Source organism: Panthera onca, chromosome D2 (genome assembly GCF_046562875.1).
Source record: "Panthera onca isolate mPanOnc1 chromosome D2, mPanOnc1 haplotype 2, whole genome shotgun sequence".
Lineage (NCBI taxonomy): Eukaryota > Metazoa > Chordata > Mammalia > Carnivora > Felidae > Panthera > Panthera onca.
The window spans coordinates 77,811,156-77,830,269 of record NC_138349.1 but is presented as its reverse complement, the minus strand read 5'-3'; the positions used below and the strand labels follow the sequence as shown (position 1 = coordinate 77,830,269).

Sequence of the window (19,114 nt, the reverse complement as noted above, 5' to 3'; positions counted from 1 at the left end):
TCATTGTAAAACATCTTACTAGAAGTTTCTGTTGATATGCGATGATTTTCTTCCAGAATGCCGACTCGGGAACTTCTGGCTCTCCGTATCTGTGTGTGTGGAGCTGCCTCAACTTCTGTTTACCCTTATCTTCTTTGGCTTTTTCTTCTTTTTCTCCATCTTCTCCCCTGTGAACACAAATGAATGAAATACAAGCCATCCAGGAGCTACAGATATAAACAGGTTTTGTGCCAAATTATGGAAATGGATATTTAAATCATGGCATCGCTTGGGGCACCTGGGTGGCTCAGTCTGTTGAGCGTCTGACTTCGATTCAGGTCATGATCTCGCAGCTTGTGGGTTCAAGCCCCGTGTTGGGCTCCGTGCTGACAGCTCGGAGCATGGAGCCTGCTTCGGATTCTGTGTCTCCCTCTCTCTCTGCCCCTCCCCCACTCACATTCTGTCTCTCTCTCAAAAATAAATAAACATTAAAAAAAAATTTAAATCACAGCACTGCTGTTGAAAACTAGTTTCTCTTCCAGTGCATTATAATATCCAGAATTTTAGAATGAGGGGTTGGATTCCTTGCCTATCATAGGCTCCCATTGATGGATCATTCTGTGACATTCAAATCTAAAGGGATGTTTGTTCAGCATCGTTCTTCATCAGGGAAATACAAACCAAAACCACAGTGAGATACCACCTCACATGGGTCAGAGTGGCTAAAATAACAACTCAGGAAACAATAGATGTTGGCAAGGATGTGGAGAAAGGGGAACCCGCTTGCACTGTTGGTGGGAATGCAAACTGGTGCAGCCGCTCTGGAAAACAGTGTGGAGGTTCTTCAAAAAATTAAAAACAGATCTACCCTATGACCCAGCAGTAGCATTACTGGGAATTTATCCAAAGGATACAGGAGTGCTAATTCATTCGGGCACGTGTACCCCAAGGCTTATAGCAGCACAATCAACAATAGTCAAATTGTGGAAAGAGCCCAAATGTCCATCAACTGATGAATGGATGAAGAAGATATGGTGCGTGTGTGTGTATGGAACACTGCTTGGTATTCCAGTATAATGGGATACTACTCGGGCAGTGAAAAAGAATGAAATCTTGCCATTTGCAACAATGTGGTCAGAACTGGAGGGTATTATGCTACCTGAAACAAACTAGTTAGAGAAAGACAGGTATCATATGATTTCACTCACATGTGGAATTTGAGAAACTGAACAGAAGACCATAGGGGAAGGGAAGGAAAAATAAGTTACAAACAGAGAGGGAGACAAACCACAAGAGACTCTTAAAGACAGAGAACAAACTGAGGGTTGTGGGGGTGGAGGGCTGAGAGAGTAGGGGAGGTGGGTGATGGGCATTGAGGAGGGCACCTGTTGGGATGAGCACTGGGTGTTGTATGTAAGTGATGAATCATGGGCATCTACTCCTGAAGCCAAGACTAGGCTGTATGGTAGCTAACTTGACAATAAATTAAAAAATAAATAAATACAGGGCATCTTACAGGTTTGAAGTGTCTTTACGGCTCTATATACCACATTCCCTTCCAAATGTGCAATAAAAACATTTAACTGAAAACAGAATGACAATGAAGATACTTTTTTTTTTTTGGCTGTGACTTCCCAATAACCTTATTTTTAAATTGTGATTTTAATGTTCAGTTTTAACACTGACCAGCCAATAGGACTTAAAATCAGAGGCATAAGCATTTGGCGGTTCACATACATAAAGCATGTCAACATATTAATGATGGAATCAGAAGTACTGAAATTTGATAGTCTACCCCTTCTAGGTGCAAAATACCAATCCTTCATGAAAGCATATTTATGGGTAGTCATATAAACATATATACGTATCGTCACATATACATAACCCCAACCTGGATGACATATATCTAACATTATTTTTAACATGAAAGAATTGCCACAGAAACGGCGGTTGTGACGTTACATTTCACTATAACAAATCATCTACGTGGCCGTTTTTATAACCGACCCAACTGTGTGGGCTTCTTCGACAATGAACAGAGGTGACTGTAAGGAAGAGCCCACGAAAACACGCCAAAGAAAACAATGGAGGGGAAAGTAAAAATGCTGTGTGAGCATAGTAGCACTTAGAGGTACTTAAAATTTTACTTCGTTGATTTTTAAAAGTGTGCCTATGAAATTATTTAAACTGGGTGAAAGCTAGAGGTTTCCATGATTAACAGAGGTTTCCATGATTAACAGAAAGCCAGTGTCATGGGGAAGTGACCCATTTTTAGGGCTCCACACTCAGCTCTTTCTTTCTTACCGCCACAAAGGCAACTGCGCCCCGCAGCAGGAGTGTGGGTAAAACTGAAGACTTCTGGGCTCCACACCAGACATGCTGAATCAGAATCCCTGTGGATCTTTGTTTCTAACAAACTCGCCACTGTGCATGTGGCTCTGGGGCTACGCTTTGGGGGGATGGTCACTGCTGGGATTTGGGCAATGGCATTCAGAACACTTGTCTCCTCCCTGGCTCATAAGGACAGAAGTCCTGCCTGATTCTGAGCACAGAACTGCAGCACTGAGTGACCTTGAGGAGAGCATCCCATAGAATCACTGGAGCCATTTCCGCTGAAAGGGAAATGCACAAACAGAATCCTCATGGAACAAGGAGGAAGAAATGGAGTGGCAGCTGGGGGGGGGGGGGTCCTCCCCCCAGAGCTTCACCTCAAGAACGGCAGACTTCATCAGGGAGCAAGACAGACTGTGTCCCCCAAAGAGAGGGAGAGTGCAGGTAAATCAGACTTACTGAAACAAAGGCACATATACAGAAATTACACATACTCGGCCTTTTCAGGTTCAGATTTGCTTTCTTCTTTCTCCTCCTTTTCTTCCTCTTTCACCTTCTGTTCCTTGAATGGGCCAAGGGGGAGAAGGAAATCGGGGTTACACATCACCTCTGAGTGAGTTTAGGGAACCCCGTGACCCCGTGACAAATCACAACCTACCAAGGATACCCTCTTGCCTTCACGGAGATGAAGGTGCCAGGCACGCCCTTCATTCTGGTCTAAACTCTCGCCCCTTCTTCTTCACTCACACCTCCCACATCCACCTACTCGAGCCTTACTCACCCTTCAAGGCAAACTTAAGTGCCCCCCTCTTAAGTTGCACTGAGCTCCTCCAAACCAAAGTGATGTTTCCGTTTTGTCAACATACACGACCTCTACTATCTAGTGCCCGCACCATTTAACACTTCGTAATTTCCTAGTTCCTTCATGACTGTTGGTTATATCTTCCTAATAAACTCTTTCAGGCAATTTGAAAGCAATGACCACATCCTCTATCTCCTTTAATGTCCTATGATACCCAGCGGCATTAGGCACCTGGTAAAGACTCATAAAATATCTGTGGATGGAATGACTGCCCAGCTGACTCCTGTCACTAGGGTGAGGACTTGAGCTTACGCCCTAACAGTTTAAGATAATTCAGTAATTTGCCAAGTATCATCATAAGGCAAGCTTTGCCTACCAAGAGCCATTTCCCTTTGGAAACCCAACTCACGTATTTACCACCACTCTGGCACTAGCACGAAAACTGATGTAGACTTCATTGATCATGCCTAGAGAAGTCCAGAGAGTCAATTACCTGAAATTTTTCTTGCACGTCAGGGATAGGGACCGGGTTGCTCATTAGATCGCTGAGGCCAGCGTTTGGATTATGAGGAATAAGTTTGTACTGTCCTCCTTCTCTCTTCAGATCCAAGCCAAATATGTCCGAAAGAAGGTCGCTTTCCTCTGTCAGTTCCTTCAGGTCTGTCAGATCTTCCGAGGGCAGGGCGGCCTCCATGGGCCTCCTGTCCCCCTCTTCTCCATCCCCTCTCACCTCATCCTGAGTGGGGTCTGGCATGTTGGCTAAGAGCTCTGCCACTCGGATCTTTTTTGCTCCTTCTACTAGGCTCCCGCCAAGCAGCAGGCTGCAAATGATGCGGAAGAAGCCTCTGGAAACGCTGGCCACAAAGTGCAGGAGGCTCATGAAAATACTCCAGTAGGACGAAAAGGCGGCTGTGACCATATCCTTCATCGTCATCTTCTTCACCTTTTTCATCTGTTTCTTCAGGCTCTTCAGGCTGAGCATTCTCATGAGAGTCAAGATATTATACCTGAGAGCAAACAGGGCCGACTTGACCGTCACGATGGAAAAGAAACCCATTCTGGGCCCCTGCTCTTCTGGCTTCTCCTTCTCACTCTCTTCTTTATTCGCTGACCTCTCATTCAAATCCGACTCTGAGATCTGCGCTGCCAGCTGCATTTCGAATATGGTGTCCTCACAGAAGTTGACAAAAAGTTCCATTTTCTCCTTTTCTCCCCCTTCGTTGACCACGTCAAATATGAACTGCCTTTTGGACTCCTTGACCTGGGGCTTCTCCCACTGGGTTCGGCTGGACTCACTGATTTCAAAATACACCCTCTCGATGCGTTTGGCACTTCCCATGATCTCGATGCGGCCCAGAAAGGGCTGGAAGTAATTCAGCACGCTCTCTGCCAACTCCAGGAAAGTCTGCAGTCGCGTATCATTGGGCATGTGCTCCGAAAGGTTGGTCAGAAGAACGGCCACGTTGAAGCCGATGTCCTTTGCGGGCTCGTGAAACCTTTTGACAAACTCTTCATAGTCCAGGGTTTCGTTTTCATCCGTCTCTGCACAGGACAGAAGAAACTCGGTTTCTGATTGCGTGTAGTGTTTATGGCTCTCCATCGCTTTATGGAAGTCCCTCTTGGAAATGACTCCCTTGCCGTCAGGGTCGTATTCTTTAAATGTGTCAGAAGAGGTCAAATCCTTTAGTTTTAAGAACATGTCAAAAAACTTGAGAATCATCTCCACGTTGTTGGAAGACTCCACAAGCATATCGACCATCTGTTTGCCAATGGTTCCATTGACAACATTACCTGGTAGTAAAGAATGGCACGTGTTCAGAATGAACATTACTGATAAAACCAGTGTCTGGACAGGAAATGACCATAGAAGCCTCAAATGACATCTGAATCAAGGACGCCTCCTTGGTTATCATCTACCACATGAAGTCTCAGGAAACGATGGATAGTTATTTGTAAACCCTACTTTAAAAGAGTGATTACATAAACACGTCAAAACCATATTTACAAAGTAGTCAGACTAATGGGAGTAAATCAAGATTTGAAAAAAAGCTGGGTTTTTTTCCCCTCAAATTGATCGAGGAGGCAATATATTTTAAGATAGAAAAAATGGGGGAAACATTTATATCCTAAAGCCAGAAACTGAAGTCCAGTTTCATGTTAATAATAAAAATGAGCATTTGGACAGCATTTTAGGACCGAAGAATCACTATTCATAGAAAATATGTGATTTAATGTTCATATGTTTGTGAGGCAGATACTTTTTTTTTTTATTTAAAAAAAAAATTTTTTTTAACGTTTATTTATTTTTGAGACAGAGAGAGACAGAGCATGAACAGGGGAGGGACAGAGAGAGAGGGAGACACAGAATCCGAAACAGGCTCCAGGCTCTGAGCGGTCAGCACAGAGCCCGACGTGGGGCTCGAACTCACGGACCGTGAGATCATGACCTGAGCTGAAGTCGGACGCTTAACCGACCAAGCCACCCAGGCGCCTCGGCAGATACTTTTTATTAATTCTGATTTTACTATTGAGGAAACTGAGGTTTAGCAAGGCTAAATGAACGTGCCCGTTGTGACATGATTATTGAGGGTGAGTGCCAGGACATCAACGTGATCCTCTGAAAGCAAATTATATGCTCTTTCTGATTTACAATGTAAAGCATCTCCCGGCATTTCTTCATGGTCGAGAATATTTATTGTAGGAAAATGGAAGATCATTGATAAGCGTGAGAAAATTAGATATTATCCTAAATTACAGAGTCACAGAAAGCTTTTATCCACTGAACAGAATGTGCTATGTAGCATAAAGACAGACATCAGAAAAAAGACACGTGGTGAGGTCTGCTGAGTCCATTTGCGCAGCAATAAACACCGTGGTTGAGAACGTGGGCTCAGGAACCACACCGTTAGGTTGGAATCCAGGCTCATTTCCAAGCTGAGCAATGTGGGCAGATTTCTTAGCCTCTCTGTGCCTTGGTTTCCTCATCTGCCAAACAGTGGTAATACTACCAAAGCCATAACCTTGGTATTAGGATTAAATGAGCAGCTGGTATATTAAAGTGGGTGAATTTGGGGCATCTGGGTGGATCAGTCGGTTAAGCACCTGACTTCGGTTCAGGTCATGGCCTCACAGTTAATGGGTTCAAGCCCCATGTTGGGCTCTGTGCTGACAGCTCAGAGCCTGGAGCCTGCTTCGGATTCTGTGTCTCCCTCTCTCTCCCCCTCCCCTGCTCACATTCTGTGCGTCTTTCTCTGCTTCAAAAATAAACATTAACAAAATTTTTTAAAGTTTATTATAATGGGTGATTTTAAGTTGTCACGGATGCAGTCACAGCTGCTCCTGCAGTTATGAGTGTCGTTACTATTTTCTAGACTAAAATGTGATATGAAGTCATGGTAAAAGAGTCCTGTGCTCAGAGGGCATACAGTGGCTGGCACGTAAGGGTTTCTGCAAATGTGGCATCTTTGAAGTCCTAGCACAAGGCACACCTCCTGCCTCAGTTAATCAAAGTGCAGTTATGCAAAGCACAGTGGACTAAGAAACAGGGAGAGAAAAATTAGGAGGGGTTCAAGAAGAAAGGGGAGGTAGCAACAGCAAACGTGTTTTAGGTGGGTTTGGTCATTTTCACGTGATTTCACCAATTTTGCCCATCGGTCTCTTGGTACCCCCGTGTCACAGAGGAAGGAACTTGAAAACGGAGACAGAACCAGTGCTAGCAAGGGTCACACTGCTAGCAAGCGGGAAAGCAGGGACTTGAACGCAAGCTCTCGAGCACCACGTTTACTGCCTGACCCAGAAGAGACATGGGGCAGGAAAGCAAGACAAGTTGGAAAGAGAGAAGAGAACGAGAGCTGATACAGGCATGCCGTGGGAGAACAGGACTGCCGCCAGCAGCCACCGTGGGGGATGGTGTCCTCTCTTCTTGTAGGCCATGAAGGACCCACGGGAGTCACCATGCAGCCAGCTCAAGGCAGTGGTTTACACTGTCGGGCTTTATCCACAGGCCCGTAATGCCCAATGATTACAAACCAATGGACAAAACAAATAACGTCTTCATATATACTATGTCTGGAGAGTGTGTTCTTTAGGATATCACTAGGAACTGACAAGTGTCCCTGTAAGTTACCGCTGGTTTCATCTCCCAGCTATAGAAGCTGAGATATGCAAGATATCTCTTAAAAAATAACCTTGAGGGGCGCCTGGGTGGCTCAGTCGGTTAAGCGTCCAACTTCAGCTCAGGTCATGATCTCGCAGTATGTGAGTTCGAGCCCCGCATCAGGCTCTGTGCTGACTGCTCAGAGCCTGGAGCCTGTTTCAGATTCTGTGTCTCCCTCTCTCTCTGACCCTCCCCCGTTCATGCTCTGTCTCTCTCTGTCTCAAAAATAAATAAACGTTAAAAAAAAAATTAAAAAAAAAAAAATAACCTTGAGAAAACAGTAATAAAGCCAGCAATAAATCCAAGGTATCTGTCATATCTCAGCGTTGATATTTTATGCTTTGCAGTACTCTGACTCCATAAGCAAACACATACTGATCCTTGAAATCGAAGGCTAATGGGAACTTGAAAATGTAAATCAAAACTACCTTCTAGCATGGACAGCAACATGACCACCATATCCTTCTGAAGATCCATTAATTCTTTTAATAGCTCGATTTGACTGGAATCCTGAAAATATTAATATATGTTACATTAACATATATAATACATGACATATAATACATAATGTGTACATTGCAGTTTAGATAATATGAGAAGACTGTGTAGCAAGAACACTGTACTTGTTCTCACAAAAAGAAGTGCTTTGCCAATTGTAAACACTTTTCAGAAGTGTAGAACTAAAGACAGGTCAAGCATAAATATGCAGCATATTGTAAACAGATACAACTGTAAATTGTAAAATTGTAAACAGATACAATTCAGAATTAGTACTTACTACTGATTCTATCTCATTTTATTAAAGTATGTGTGAGGACAACAAACGAGTCTAACATGGGCACAGAAGGACGAAAGCAGCAGCGGGTTCTCTAGAGCCAGGGAAGACTCAGGCGCCTCTGGGCATTAGACAGGTTTCATTTACTTGAAGGCTGTACTCGTCTTTCTTTCCTCCTAACTTATTACACAGAAATGCTATATGTTTTATAAAAATTAACTTATTCTGGAGAAACACGCCTAACAGTGATAGGGACATAAATTTATTTTATATAAATCTAACAAAAATGTACTCAAGTACCACCTAACAGAAATAATGTATAATGTATCTTATTTACAAATTTTATTAAACTCCTTGATATTTCTCTGGTTAAGGTTTTCTGGATTTTTTCTTTGTTTATGTTTGCCTTTGATTTTTCACCATGGAAAATTCTTTTACAAAGGTATGCTGTGTCCAAACAACACAGAACATACTTATGTTGACATTACAACATTATAGGTCATCAAATTTTACTTTTAAACTATGCCTTGTTTCCTTGTAAAAGATTATACAAGGTATCGTTTTGATCATTTAGATTTTGCTCTACACAAGGTTATTTCCTTCTACATAGTGTCTCCTTGACTAGGTCTACAAACTGAACAACTACTAGGTAGCACCAGACATTAATAAAGTGATGGAAATACACCAGAATGAGAACTCTCTTCTGAGTGTATAAATTTGGTTCCTGCTCGTTTCCTTTACTTACTAAAGTGATTAGATGAAAGAATCACGTTATTCCCTTATATATGGGGGAAGTCACCAATAACCAGCTGTTGACAAAACTCTAGCCAAGCTTCTCTGAATCCTCTTCCCAACTAGACTCCAAACTTGAGCTTTAAAGACCTGAACAAAACCCTAATAGGGGTTAACTGGCTCAAGGCCGCATCCCTAGCATGACCCTAGCCCACCTTAGGTGGCTTGCCCGGAAAAACTCAAGGCTGCCAAAAAAATCTCCTGTCTGTGCCAGCTGACACCCGTGGGCAGGGTCTCCTCTCCCAGTATCTGTGTGAGGGCAACTGCCAGCCTGCAGACAAGCTGGCCCCATCGCGTCTGTACCGATCAACCCTTTGTAATTTCTCCCTTACAGCCTCTACTGACCTTCTGCCTACTCCCTCATTCTCCCTTAAAAATACCCAGTCACCTCCATACAAATCCAAGTGGAGCTCAGTTCACGCTGGACTCTTTTCCCTACTGCGATAGTTATTTCTGATTAAAACCTGCCCTCATTGCTTCAACCAGTGCCTGGCTTTGTTGCTCTTTGACAATACGCTCCTGCTTATAGGCCGCGGTGGAGGGGGGCGGGGGGCAAGCCCAAGTGTCCTCACTTCACTGGAGGAAAGGGAGCTGGCACACACTAACAGGACACACGAATGTCTTCTGGTCTTAACTCCATCATTCTTTCCTCCCCCTGACACCTGCGAACACCCACACCCAGACAGGTACATCAGATCTCAGGACAGATCATCAAAGTTCACCCTATCAAAGGGACACATTTACTCAAGATTTATATCGAGAATTTTTCCATTCGTGTATCTCTTAGCTTCGAATGAAATAGATACAGTAGTGAGGAAATGATATGCTGATATTTTCAATATGCACTCCCAAGTTAACATTAAAACACAGGTGGGCAATCTGTCTATTCTTTATGTGCTTGTCCTCAGATACTTTTTCTCTTTGACTTTCATGAAGTTAAATGTCCTGTTAATGAATGAACGTCATCTGTTGAGAACAGCTGCTTGTTAATGACTCAGCAAGGAAACTGTCTCTCTTTCACCAGGGATTTGCAGATTACAAATCCTTTTTCAATTACCTGGAGGAAGGAGGAAAATTCTAGTGAGTAATCACCAAGAAGTGGGTCTATGAAGGATTGTAAAATAGACAGTGTTTGGGAACGATTCTATTTCTCCATTATAGTCAACTCCTTAATATCTTTTGTTCTCAAATTTGAATAATGGCTCCCATATATTTTCAGCTTACATAAAATTATTCTATTGAAAACTTTTTTTTAAAATATGGAGTGAAAGGTATATAAAGAAGTGACCTAAGAAAGATCATATTCAAACAAAGGAAAGCAGGTTGAGTATACAGATGACTACCGTCCCTTGCGCGTTGGGATGGGGAAGAGAGTTTACCTGAGACAGCTTCATCTGCATGTGGGCGAATACATGAAGGAAGCCCACAACTGCGTCCCATAGCCTGCTGTGGGCCAAGCTCTGCTGATTCCCAGTGCAAGGACCCTGGACCGGAGACAGACACACAGTGATCATCCCCAGGTAACCGAACTGCCAAATCAACTTTACAACAATAGGGAGGAACAAAATTAACTTAGCGTTTACATATCACCAACATGGTATCTGGAAAAATAGGAACCCAAATGAAAGATCGACAGTGGTGATAATGGCAGAGTACCCTCAGGGGGTAAGTATATTCTCTTTTGAGATGTTTAGTGTAATAAATCCAAAGACAGTTCCTCAAAGACATTCATGTTCTGTTTCTGCATGCACAATAAAATAGAGACAAAAAAAAAAAAAAAAAAGAATGATGAATTCTTTCATTTTTGTCTGGCTTTTAGTTTCTTTGACTTAGAGGAAGAGGGTAAGGTCCAGGTCTTTGGGTTATTAGATGAAAGCAATCAGACTTACTACCTGGTGTGAAAAAGGTCTGCGATTCAGCTTCAGATAAGAGGCAATTATTTCTTATCGCTAAATAGTAACCTGGACAAAGAATCCCCATTGAGGAAAACTCCTCTTCAATGCTTTCGTAAGTGTACGGCTATTTTACCAATCGCACAACCACTGAGATTTTAAAAGATTATTAGTTGATCATTACATTCCCCAACCCGGAATCCAGGGCAAGTGGAACCTAACTTTGCTGTCTTAGCTCATACTTCGGAAGTGATCTTCATGGGATACTAGGGGGCATGTGTTGTAGCAGGCACAAAGCTTGAATGGAGACAGTTTCTATTTTTATTTCCAAAGAAAGATTCTACAATCACCAAGTTTTGCAAACGTACCTACATCAACCAGGGAAATAAATAACAGGGATTTTGTCTATTTCTTAAAAAATTTTTTTCACATTTATTTATTTATTTATTTATTTCCCAGAGACAGACAGAACCCAAGCAGGGGAGGGGCGGAGAGGGAGGGAAACACAGAATCCAAAGCAGGCTCCAGGCTCTGAGCTGTCAGTGCAGAGCCCAACTCGGGCCTCAAACTCACAAACTGTGAGATCATGACGTGAGCTGAAGTCGGACGCTGAACTGACTGGGCCACCCAGGTGCCCCCCGGGATTTTACTTTTTTAAAAAATGTGTGTGTGTGTGTATATACACACACACATATACACACACATATATATATGTGTGTGTATATGTGTGTGTGTATGTATATATACACATATATACACACACATGTATACATACATGTATATATACACACACACACAACACATTTCTTAACTTTCAATTCATTCGTTCCTTTTGATCAATGACTCATAATGAGTTTCAATTTGAGAGAACATTAAAACATGTTTCAGATTTCACCCTAGAAACAAGTGACCAGGGGAGATGCGCACAATGCAGATGCTGATGAGATGTTGACACGGAACTCTGTCCTGTGTCAGCGTCTCTTCTCTCCTAAAACTGACAGTAAAAGACAGTAAGTGCCAGGTACCTCCACATTTCCAAAGCAAGGGGCTAGACGAAGTTCATGCAAACGAGGAGACTAAACAGACCTTTCGACCCTAAGGATATAAAGGGGACGAAGTTGAAAAGGGAGAGACTTGGGAGAGCTCTCTGCGTGCTGGGTGTCTCCCCCTTCCACCTCTGCTGTGTTGCAAGGGCAGACACACCCCACAAGCCAGGAGCCGTTAAGAGAGCCACCCGGCGTGCCTGGTGTCTGCCTCCGGAAGCAGGGTATCAGAAAGTGTGAAAGGCACAGGGGCACCTGGGTGGCTCAGTCGGTGAAGCATCCGACTCTTGATTTCTGCTCTGACAGCACAGAGCCTGTTTGGGATTCTCTCTCTCTGCCCGTCCCTGACTCACATGCTTGCTTTTTCTCCCCCTCTCTCTCAAAATAAATAAATAAACTTATAAAAAAATGTGAAAGGCACAAAGTGACCAAAAAAAAAAAAGTTTTGTCTTTCTCATATGGGCTACTAAGGAGGAAGAGATCCCATCCGTCCAACGAGACTGGAATCTTGTCCAACAAGACTGTCTGGAAGAGTGATGTGATTCCAAGGCAGACAGACAGAGGCCACCGGACGCACAGGGTCTGGGGAGTAATTTGAAGCTGGGTGGGCAAACAGGCGTGTCCAGGCGCTGGAAGCAGTCAGCGGGCTGAGCCCACTAACGAACACGAGATGCCACCAGACCGTGCTCCACTGTGCACTCCTGAATCAAGGAGGAAGGAAGACCTCCCCCCCCCCCCCCCCGCCACTCCTTCCCTTCTTCCTCTTGCGCAGTTCTGACCCTGAGGATGCCAGAGTGAAGGGAAGGAGGGAAGGAAGGAAGAGAGGAATCCTGCGGAAGACAGTAGAAAATCCCAGATCGCACCCCTCGTACTCCACCCTCTGTCAGATGGGAGGGATTTCCAGCCTGACGGCGAGGGGAGGTTTCAAATAAGAGTTGAGTGTGCCACAGTGCTATTACTGTGACAAAGTGACTGAAGGAGTTGTACTTACCTGAGAGCGGCCAGTGCACAAGACCCATTGAAAGAGTGGTAAAGAAATGGCCCAGAGAACTAAGTGCGAGACGGTGGTGAGGAGGACTCCGGTTATTTTCACCTGCATGTTAATAAATTCAGGGACCAGGGGCGCCTGGGTGGATCGGCTGGCTAAGCATCTGACTTGGTTTCAGCTCAGGTCATGATCTCACGGTTCACAAGTTCGAGCCCTGCATCAGGCTCTGCGCTGACAGTACGGAGTCTGCTTGGGATTCTCTCTCTCCCTCTCTCTCTCTGCCCCTCTTTTGCTCTCTCTTTCTCTCTCTCAGAATAAATAAATAAACTTTAAAAAAATAACAAATAAATAAATTCAGGGACCAGGGTATAGTGCTTTTACAGTGTATTTCAGTCCTGGCTGTTACAACTCTGGGTTCAAGGCGACGGGTCTTCAGGATTCCACCGGGGCTCAAGTCGGTGTCTGCATCATGTCTCGTGGTGCAAAAACCTGGGAGGGTGCAAGGGGCAGGGGGCCACTACGTGAGCCCTAAAATGCCATTTCCAAGAAAACAGCCTGGATGTTTCCTCAAGCCACAGGACACTTTCTCCATGTGGTATTTACTATTTTAATCTTTATAAATGACACAGGACTAAGATCTTCTGCAAGCTCTAGGTGACCAAGACTTGGTTTTACAACCCTGATGCGACAGAGCTGGAGACTGAAGGCCAAGGTACCCATCTTTCCTTCGAAAGCCGAAACAAACAAAACTTAATGAACTTCTGGAACCTGCTCAACCTTTACTCTTGCACTTCCGAGAAATGATAACTGATCTGGATGGAACCTGCACCTCCCTTACTGTGTAACCTTCTTTTTAAAAAAATTTTTTTTTAACATTTATTCATTTTTGAGAGACAGAGAGAGACAGAGTGAAAACAGAGGAGGGGTAGAGAGAGAGACACAGCATCTGAAGCAGGCTCCAGGCTCCAAGCTGTCAGCACAGAGCCCGACACGGGGCTCGAACCCACATACCACAAGATCACGACCTGAGCTGAAGTCACATGCTTAACCCACTGAGCCATCCAGGCACCCCGCCATGTAACTGTCTTATTTCTCACATCTACCTGGTGTCTGCATCATATAAAACCTTTGCTAACTGCCCGAGGGCAAGATGGTCTTACTTGCAGATTGAATTTCTTCCGGCAATAACAAATAAAACTTTCTCTTCTCTCACCACTTTGTGGTCCTAATTTAGGAACTTAGACAATGTAATGTCCTCTTATTCAAGCAATTCTTATTCTTTCCCCTTTATTAAAACTGCAATGAAATCCTATAGATGATTACTTTGACTTCATTGGTTTTGGATCTCCCTCTTATATAATTCTCTATAGTTAGCAAAAATTTGAATCAAAAGCAGTATACAATAGTGTAATCTAAAAGGGAGTCCAAAATAAGCACGAAGCTAGTGATGAGCTTTTATTCCCAGTATTAATAACAGTCATAAATATGATGCGAATGCAAGCTTCTTCAAAATATATTTCATTAAATTCAATGGGGTGGCTTGGACTGGCTCCTGGAACAGAAAAAGGACATTCATGGAAAAATGGATAAAGTCAGTATAAAGTCTATAATTTAGTGCAGAAGACTGTGATTTCAATTTCTTGTTTTTGATAAACGTGTCATAGTTATATAAAATGTCAATGTTAGGGAGAGGCAGGTGAATCTTACGTGCAGACTCTATTTTTGTTTTTTGATGTTTACTTATGTATTTATTTTTGAGAGAGGGTGCGACCAGGGGAGGGGCAGAGAGAGAGAGAGAGAGAGAGAGAGAGAGAGAATACCAGGCAGGGTCTGCCCTGTCAGTGCAGAGCCAGACCCGGGGATCGATCCCATGAACTGTGAAATCATGACCTGAGCAGAGATCAAGAGTTGAACGCTTCACCAACTGAGCCACCCAGGCACCCCACTCTCCACTTTTTCTTTGCAACTTTTCTGTATATCTAAAAGTATTACAAAATAACTTTTACTAAAACATATAATTCAGAAATGATTAAATTATATAAAAATGCCACGTAAACTAGGAGTAACAAGAAATTAAAAAATGAACAAGCCATCATAAACCAAGCTACTTTATCTCTGAAATGCTCACATAGAATGTTCTCTGTGACATGAACAAATAAGAATGAAGTTTGGGGTTCCAGTTCAAGATGGTGACATAAGAGGGGGCGCCTGGGTGGCTCAGTCGGTTGAGCGTCCGACTTCGGTTCAGGTCATGATCTCGCGGTCTATGAGTTCGAGCCCCGTGTCGGGCTCTGTACTGACAGCTCAGAGCCTGGAGCCTGCTTCAGGTTCTGTGTCTCCCTCTCGCTCTGTCCCTCCCCCACTCACACACACTCTCTCTCTCTCTCCCTCTCAAAAATAAAATTAAAACATTAAAACAAATTTTAAAAATTTAAAAACGGAAAAGAAAGCACGTGGTAGGAGGCAGGAAAGTCTGAGAGATCTCGTCACAAACTCCACCCCAGGTAGGACACCCAACAACTGGAAGAAATCTCAAACCCTGGAGGTTCTCCCTGAGGAGCAAAGCGATTGTACCCCACGTGGGGCAGCCCAATTAGGACCAATACCTGAGAAACGAGCCCCACAAACATCTGGCTTTTAAGACCAATGGGCTTCCCGCCCGCCAGACCTATGGGGCTGTGGTGAACTTAAGGAAAGACAGGCTCATAAAGTGCCCTTGTGTCGACTCACCCACCCCAGCGCCCAGCGCAGAAGGTGCCCTTTGTAAAGCATCCAGACTTCATGTGACAGAGACGCATTTCCTGATTTTAAAGCGTGGGTCTGAGGGGCAGGGGCCCGCCGGGACATTCTCCAGGGGTGGAGGCTGCTGGGTGCCGTCTTCCTGTTTTTCCGCTGTCTCACTAATGCCAGCAGGCACCATCTCTGTTCTCCAGTTTGTGGGCTCTCCCTTCCATGCTGTCCCAGTGCTTGACTAAAGCCAGTCGGCTCCATCTTTCTTCTTCTTCTCCTTCTCCTCTTTTTCTTTTCTTTTGTTTTTTTTTTTTGGCGTGTGCCATATTTACACTCCCCCTCCGCCTCACTCCGGCCACTGAGGCCTGTGTGTTTTTCCTTTGCTGTGCTTGGGAGCAGCAGTATCTCCAGAAGGGAGCTTCTGCACACAACCGGTAGACTTGTGAGCCTGGGTCCCCTGAGACTGTAACAATCGGACGGGCGGTTCTTAGCAGACCAGCCCCCGTCACTCCTAGGGTACCGCACAGACAGCAGATAGAAATACACCCCTGGTCTTTTATTTTTTTTTTTTCAGTGTTTATTTATTTATTTTGAGAGAGTGTGTGAGCAGGGAACAGGCAGAGAGAGAGGGGGAGGGAGAGAGAATCCCAAGCCGGCTCCACACTCTCAGCGCAGAGCCTGACCCAGGGCTCCAATCCATGCAAGCGGAGATCATGGCCTGAGCTGCAAGCAACAGTCAGACGCACAACTGACTGAGCCAGCCAAGCTCTCCATCCGTCTTTCTGAGAAAGAGGCTTGCGCGTTTGTGCAGGTGTTGGGGCCTGGGGGCAGGTTTCTGGTGTGGCGCACGGACAGGGGCCTATGGAGCTCCTCTCTGGGAAGGACGGCCAGTGAACACACACTTTGTGCTGTCCCTCTCCCTCGCTCCATCCAGCAGACTGGCATCTTACCTAAAGAAGCTTATGGTCTTCTCTGGTGCCCTGATTTTTGTGGCTGCTGGCAGGGAACAAGTCTACATTGCCTGGCTCTGGCGGCCAGTGAGGCTTAAGCTCACAGTCCACGGGACTGTCACCAATGATGTAAGAGTTCTTAGAAGCCGCCACAGCAAGCTGGGACAGACCCAGGAGCTCAGTCCTTCTGTGAAAGAGGTCTATCAGCTTCTCAGCACAGCTGCGGCCTGAGGGGGCAGGCTTCCCATTAACAAACTAAAGACTGACGGTAAATCCCTCCAGAGACCTCGAAAAGCGGGCATTACCTTCACATTCTCCTTCTGCCACATTCCAGGGCACCAGCGTCTCCCAGAGGGGAGATCTTATATATGCCTCACACCCTAATTTCTATGTGGGGTACCTGGTTTGTGTGACCTGCTTCCCACGGGACACCCCTGGATTACTAGGCTCTGGGGAGCAGGGTGGCTTATGTTCCTGGGTCCCCTGGGACCGTAGTAAGTGGGGAAACAGTTCTGGCCAGGCTATGACCCCCAAGTACTGCAGAGAGTGGAGAGAAACATACCTCCAGTCCTTCTGTGAAAAACGCCTACTTGCTAGTCCTGGAGCTTTCACCTTAGGGGCATGCTTCAGGTTTCGCACGCATCTAGGGGCCATGAAGCTATTCTCAGGGAACACAGGCTGAGGGATGCCATCATTGTGTCCCCCGCCCTCTGCCTCACTACAGCTCACTGGCATCTCCCAGAAAGGAACACGTACACTCATCTGGTACCCCGAGTTTTACAACTGCCTTGCTCCCAGATTGCCTTGCTGTGGGGCCAGCAGGATTTGTTTATAATCCCATAGGACTGTATATATTTGCATTTTTTTTAAAGCTGCTGCCTGAGGGTCTAGCTTCCAATCAGCCTGACTCCAGGGGCTAAGATCTTCCCCTTTGGGACACTGACTGGTCTTGCACACCCTCAACTACTATAAGTTATTCAGACAAAATAGACTGCTTGGACAATTAAAATGGTTTGAGACACAACCAAGAGCTAGCCTTGTAAGGTTGAACGATAAAGTTCATCTCCTAAGAGGGGGCCATTCCTTCAAGACTAGGAGGGATGGCTGTTTCACCTGATGCACAGAAACCAACGCAATCAAGAAAAATGAAGAAACAGAGGAATATATTCCAAATGAAAGAACAAGCTAAAACCTCAGAAAAAAAGTATTAATGAAACAATATAGTGGCCAAAGGAATGGTCATAAAGATGCTCCCCAAAATCAAGGGGGAAAAATGGACAAACAGAGTGAGAAATTCAACAAAGAAAGAAAATGTAAGACAGTTCCAAACGGAAATCACAGAGCTGAAGAATACACTCACCCAGCTGAAAAATACACAAGAGGGGTTCAACAGCGGACCAGGTGGAGCAAACTCCAGAATAACAAAAATGAAAAAGAATGAAAAAGAGTGAAGAAAGCTTAAGGCACTTCTGGGACAATAGCAGGCCAAACATTATTTGCATCTCAGGGGTCCCAGAAGCAGAAGAGAAAGGGCAGAAAACTTATTTGAAGAAATAATTGCAGAAAACTTCCATAGCCTTGGGAAAGTAACCAAATAAGGGCCCAAAGAGACCTAGACACATTATAATTAAAATGTCAAAAGTTAAAGCCGAGGAGAGACTCTTAACAGTAGCAACAGAATAATGACTTGTTACATAAAAGGAAACTCCCAAACTATCAGCAATTTTTTTCAGCAGAAACTTCACAGACCAGAAGGAATCTCAACCAAGAATACTCTATCTGGTCAAGCTGTCATCCAGAATTGAAGGAGAGATCAAGAGTTTTCCAAACAAGCAAAAGCTTAAGGAAATAATCAACACTAAACTAGCCTTCCAATAAATGTTAAAGGGACTGCTTTGGGCTGAAAAGAAAAGGTGCTAATTAGCAATAAAAAAAAATCATATACAAGTGTCAATCTCACTAGTAAAGGTAAATACATAGCAAACATCATGGATTAATCACTTATAAAGCTAGTATAAGTTTTAAAGACAAAAGTAGTAAAAATAACTGTAATGACAATAGTTAGTTAAGGGATATACAAGATAAAAAGATGTAAATTGTGATGTCAAGAACTTAACGCATGAGGGGTGGGGAGAATAAAAACGTAGAGCTCCATAATGTGTTCAAACTTAAGTTGTAATCAACTTAAAATAGACTATTATGGGGTGCCTGGGTGACTCAGTCGGTTAAGCATCTGACTGCAGCTCAGGTCATATCTTGTGGTTCATGAGTTCAAGCCCCGTGTTGGGCTCCACATTGACAATGACTCCAACAGTGACACTGCTTGGGATTCTCTATCTCTCCCTGTCTCTCTGTCCCTCCCCCACTTTTGTATGTGCACACTCTCTCTCAAAATAAATAAATAAACTTAAAATAATAAACTGTTGGGCCACCTGAGTGGTTCAGTTAGTTAAGTATCCAACTTCGACTCTGGTCATGATCTCATGGTGTGTGGGTTTGAACCCTACATCGAACTCTGTGCTGATAGCTCAGAGCCTGGAACCTGCTTTGAATTCTGTGTCTCCCTCTCTCTCAAATATAAACACTAAAAAAAATTAAAAAAAAAAATAATACACTGCTATAAATAGAAGTTGCTATATGTAAGCTTCATGGTAACCACCCAGCAAAACCTATAGT

The 19,114-nt window shown here is 44.2% G+C and overlaps 1 protein-coding gene across 4 annotated transcripts in view; it reads right to left on the bottom strand.

Annotated features, from left to right (window-relative positions):
- Window positions 1-19,114, bottom strand: part of RYR2 (ryanodine receptor 2) — a 755,762-nt gene that overhangs the window by 32,658 nt on the left and 703,990 nt on the right. For all 4 annotated transcript variants that reach the window (XM_081790553.1, XM_081790554.1, XM_081790555.1 and 1 more), the window contains 5 exons: window positions 10,215-10,319; window positions 7,697-7,778; window positions 3,606-4,903; window positions 2,805-2,872; window positions 20-167 (listed from right to left, as the gene is read on the bottom strand). In XM_081790553.1, coding sequence (XP_081646679.1) covers window positions 20-167; window positions 2,805-2,872; window positions 3,606-4,903; window positions 7,697-7,778; window positions 10,215-10,319 — 1,701 coding nt within the window. The remainder of the gene's footprint in view (window positions 1-19; window positions 168-2,804; window positions 2,873-3,605; window positions 4,904-7,696; window positions 7,779-10,214; window positions 10,320-19,114) is intronic.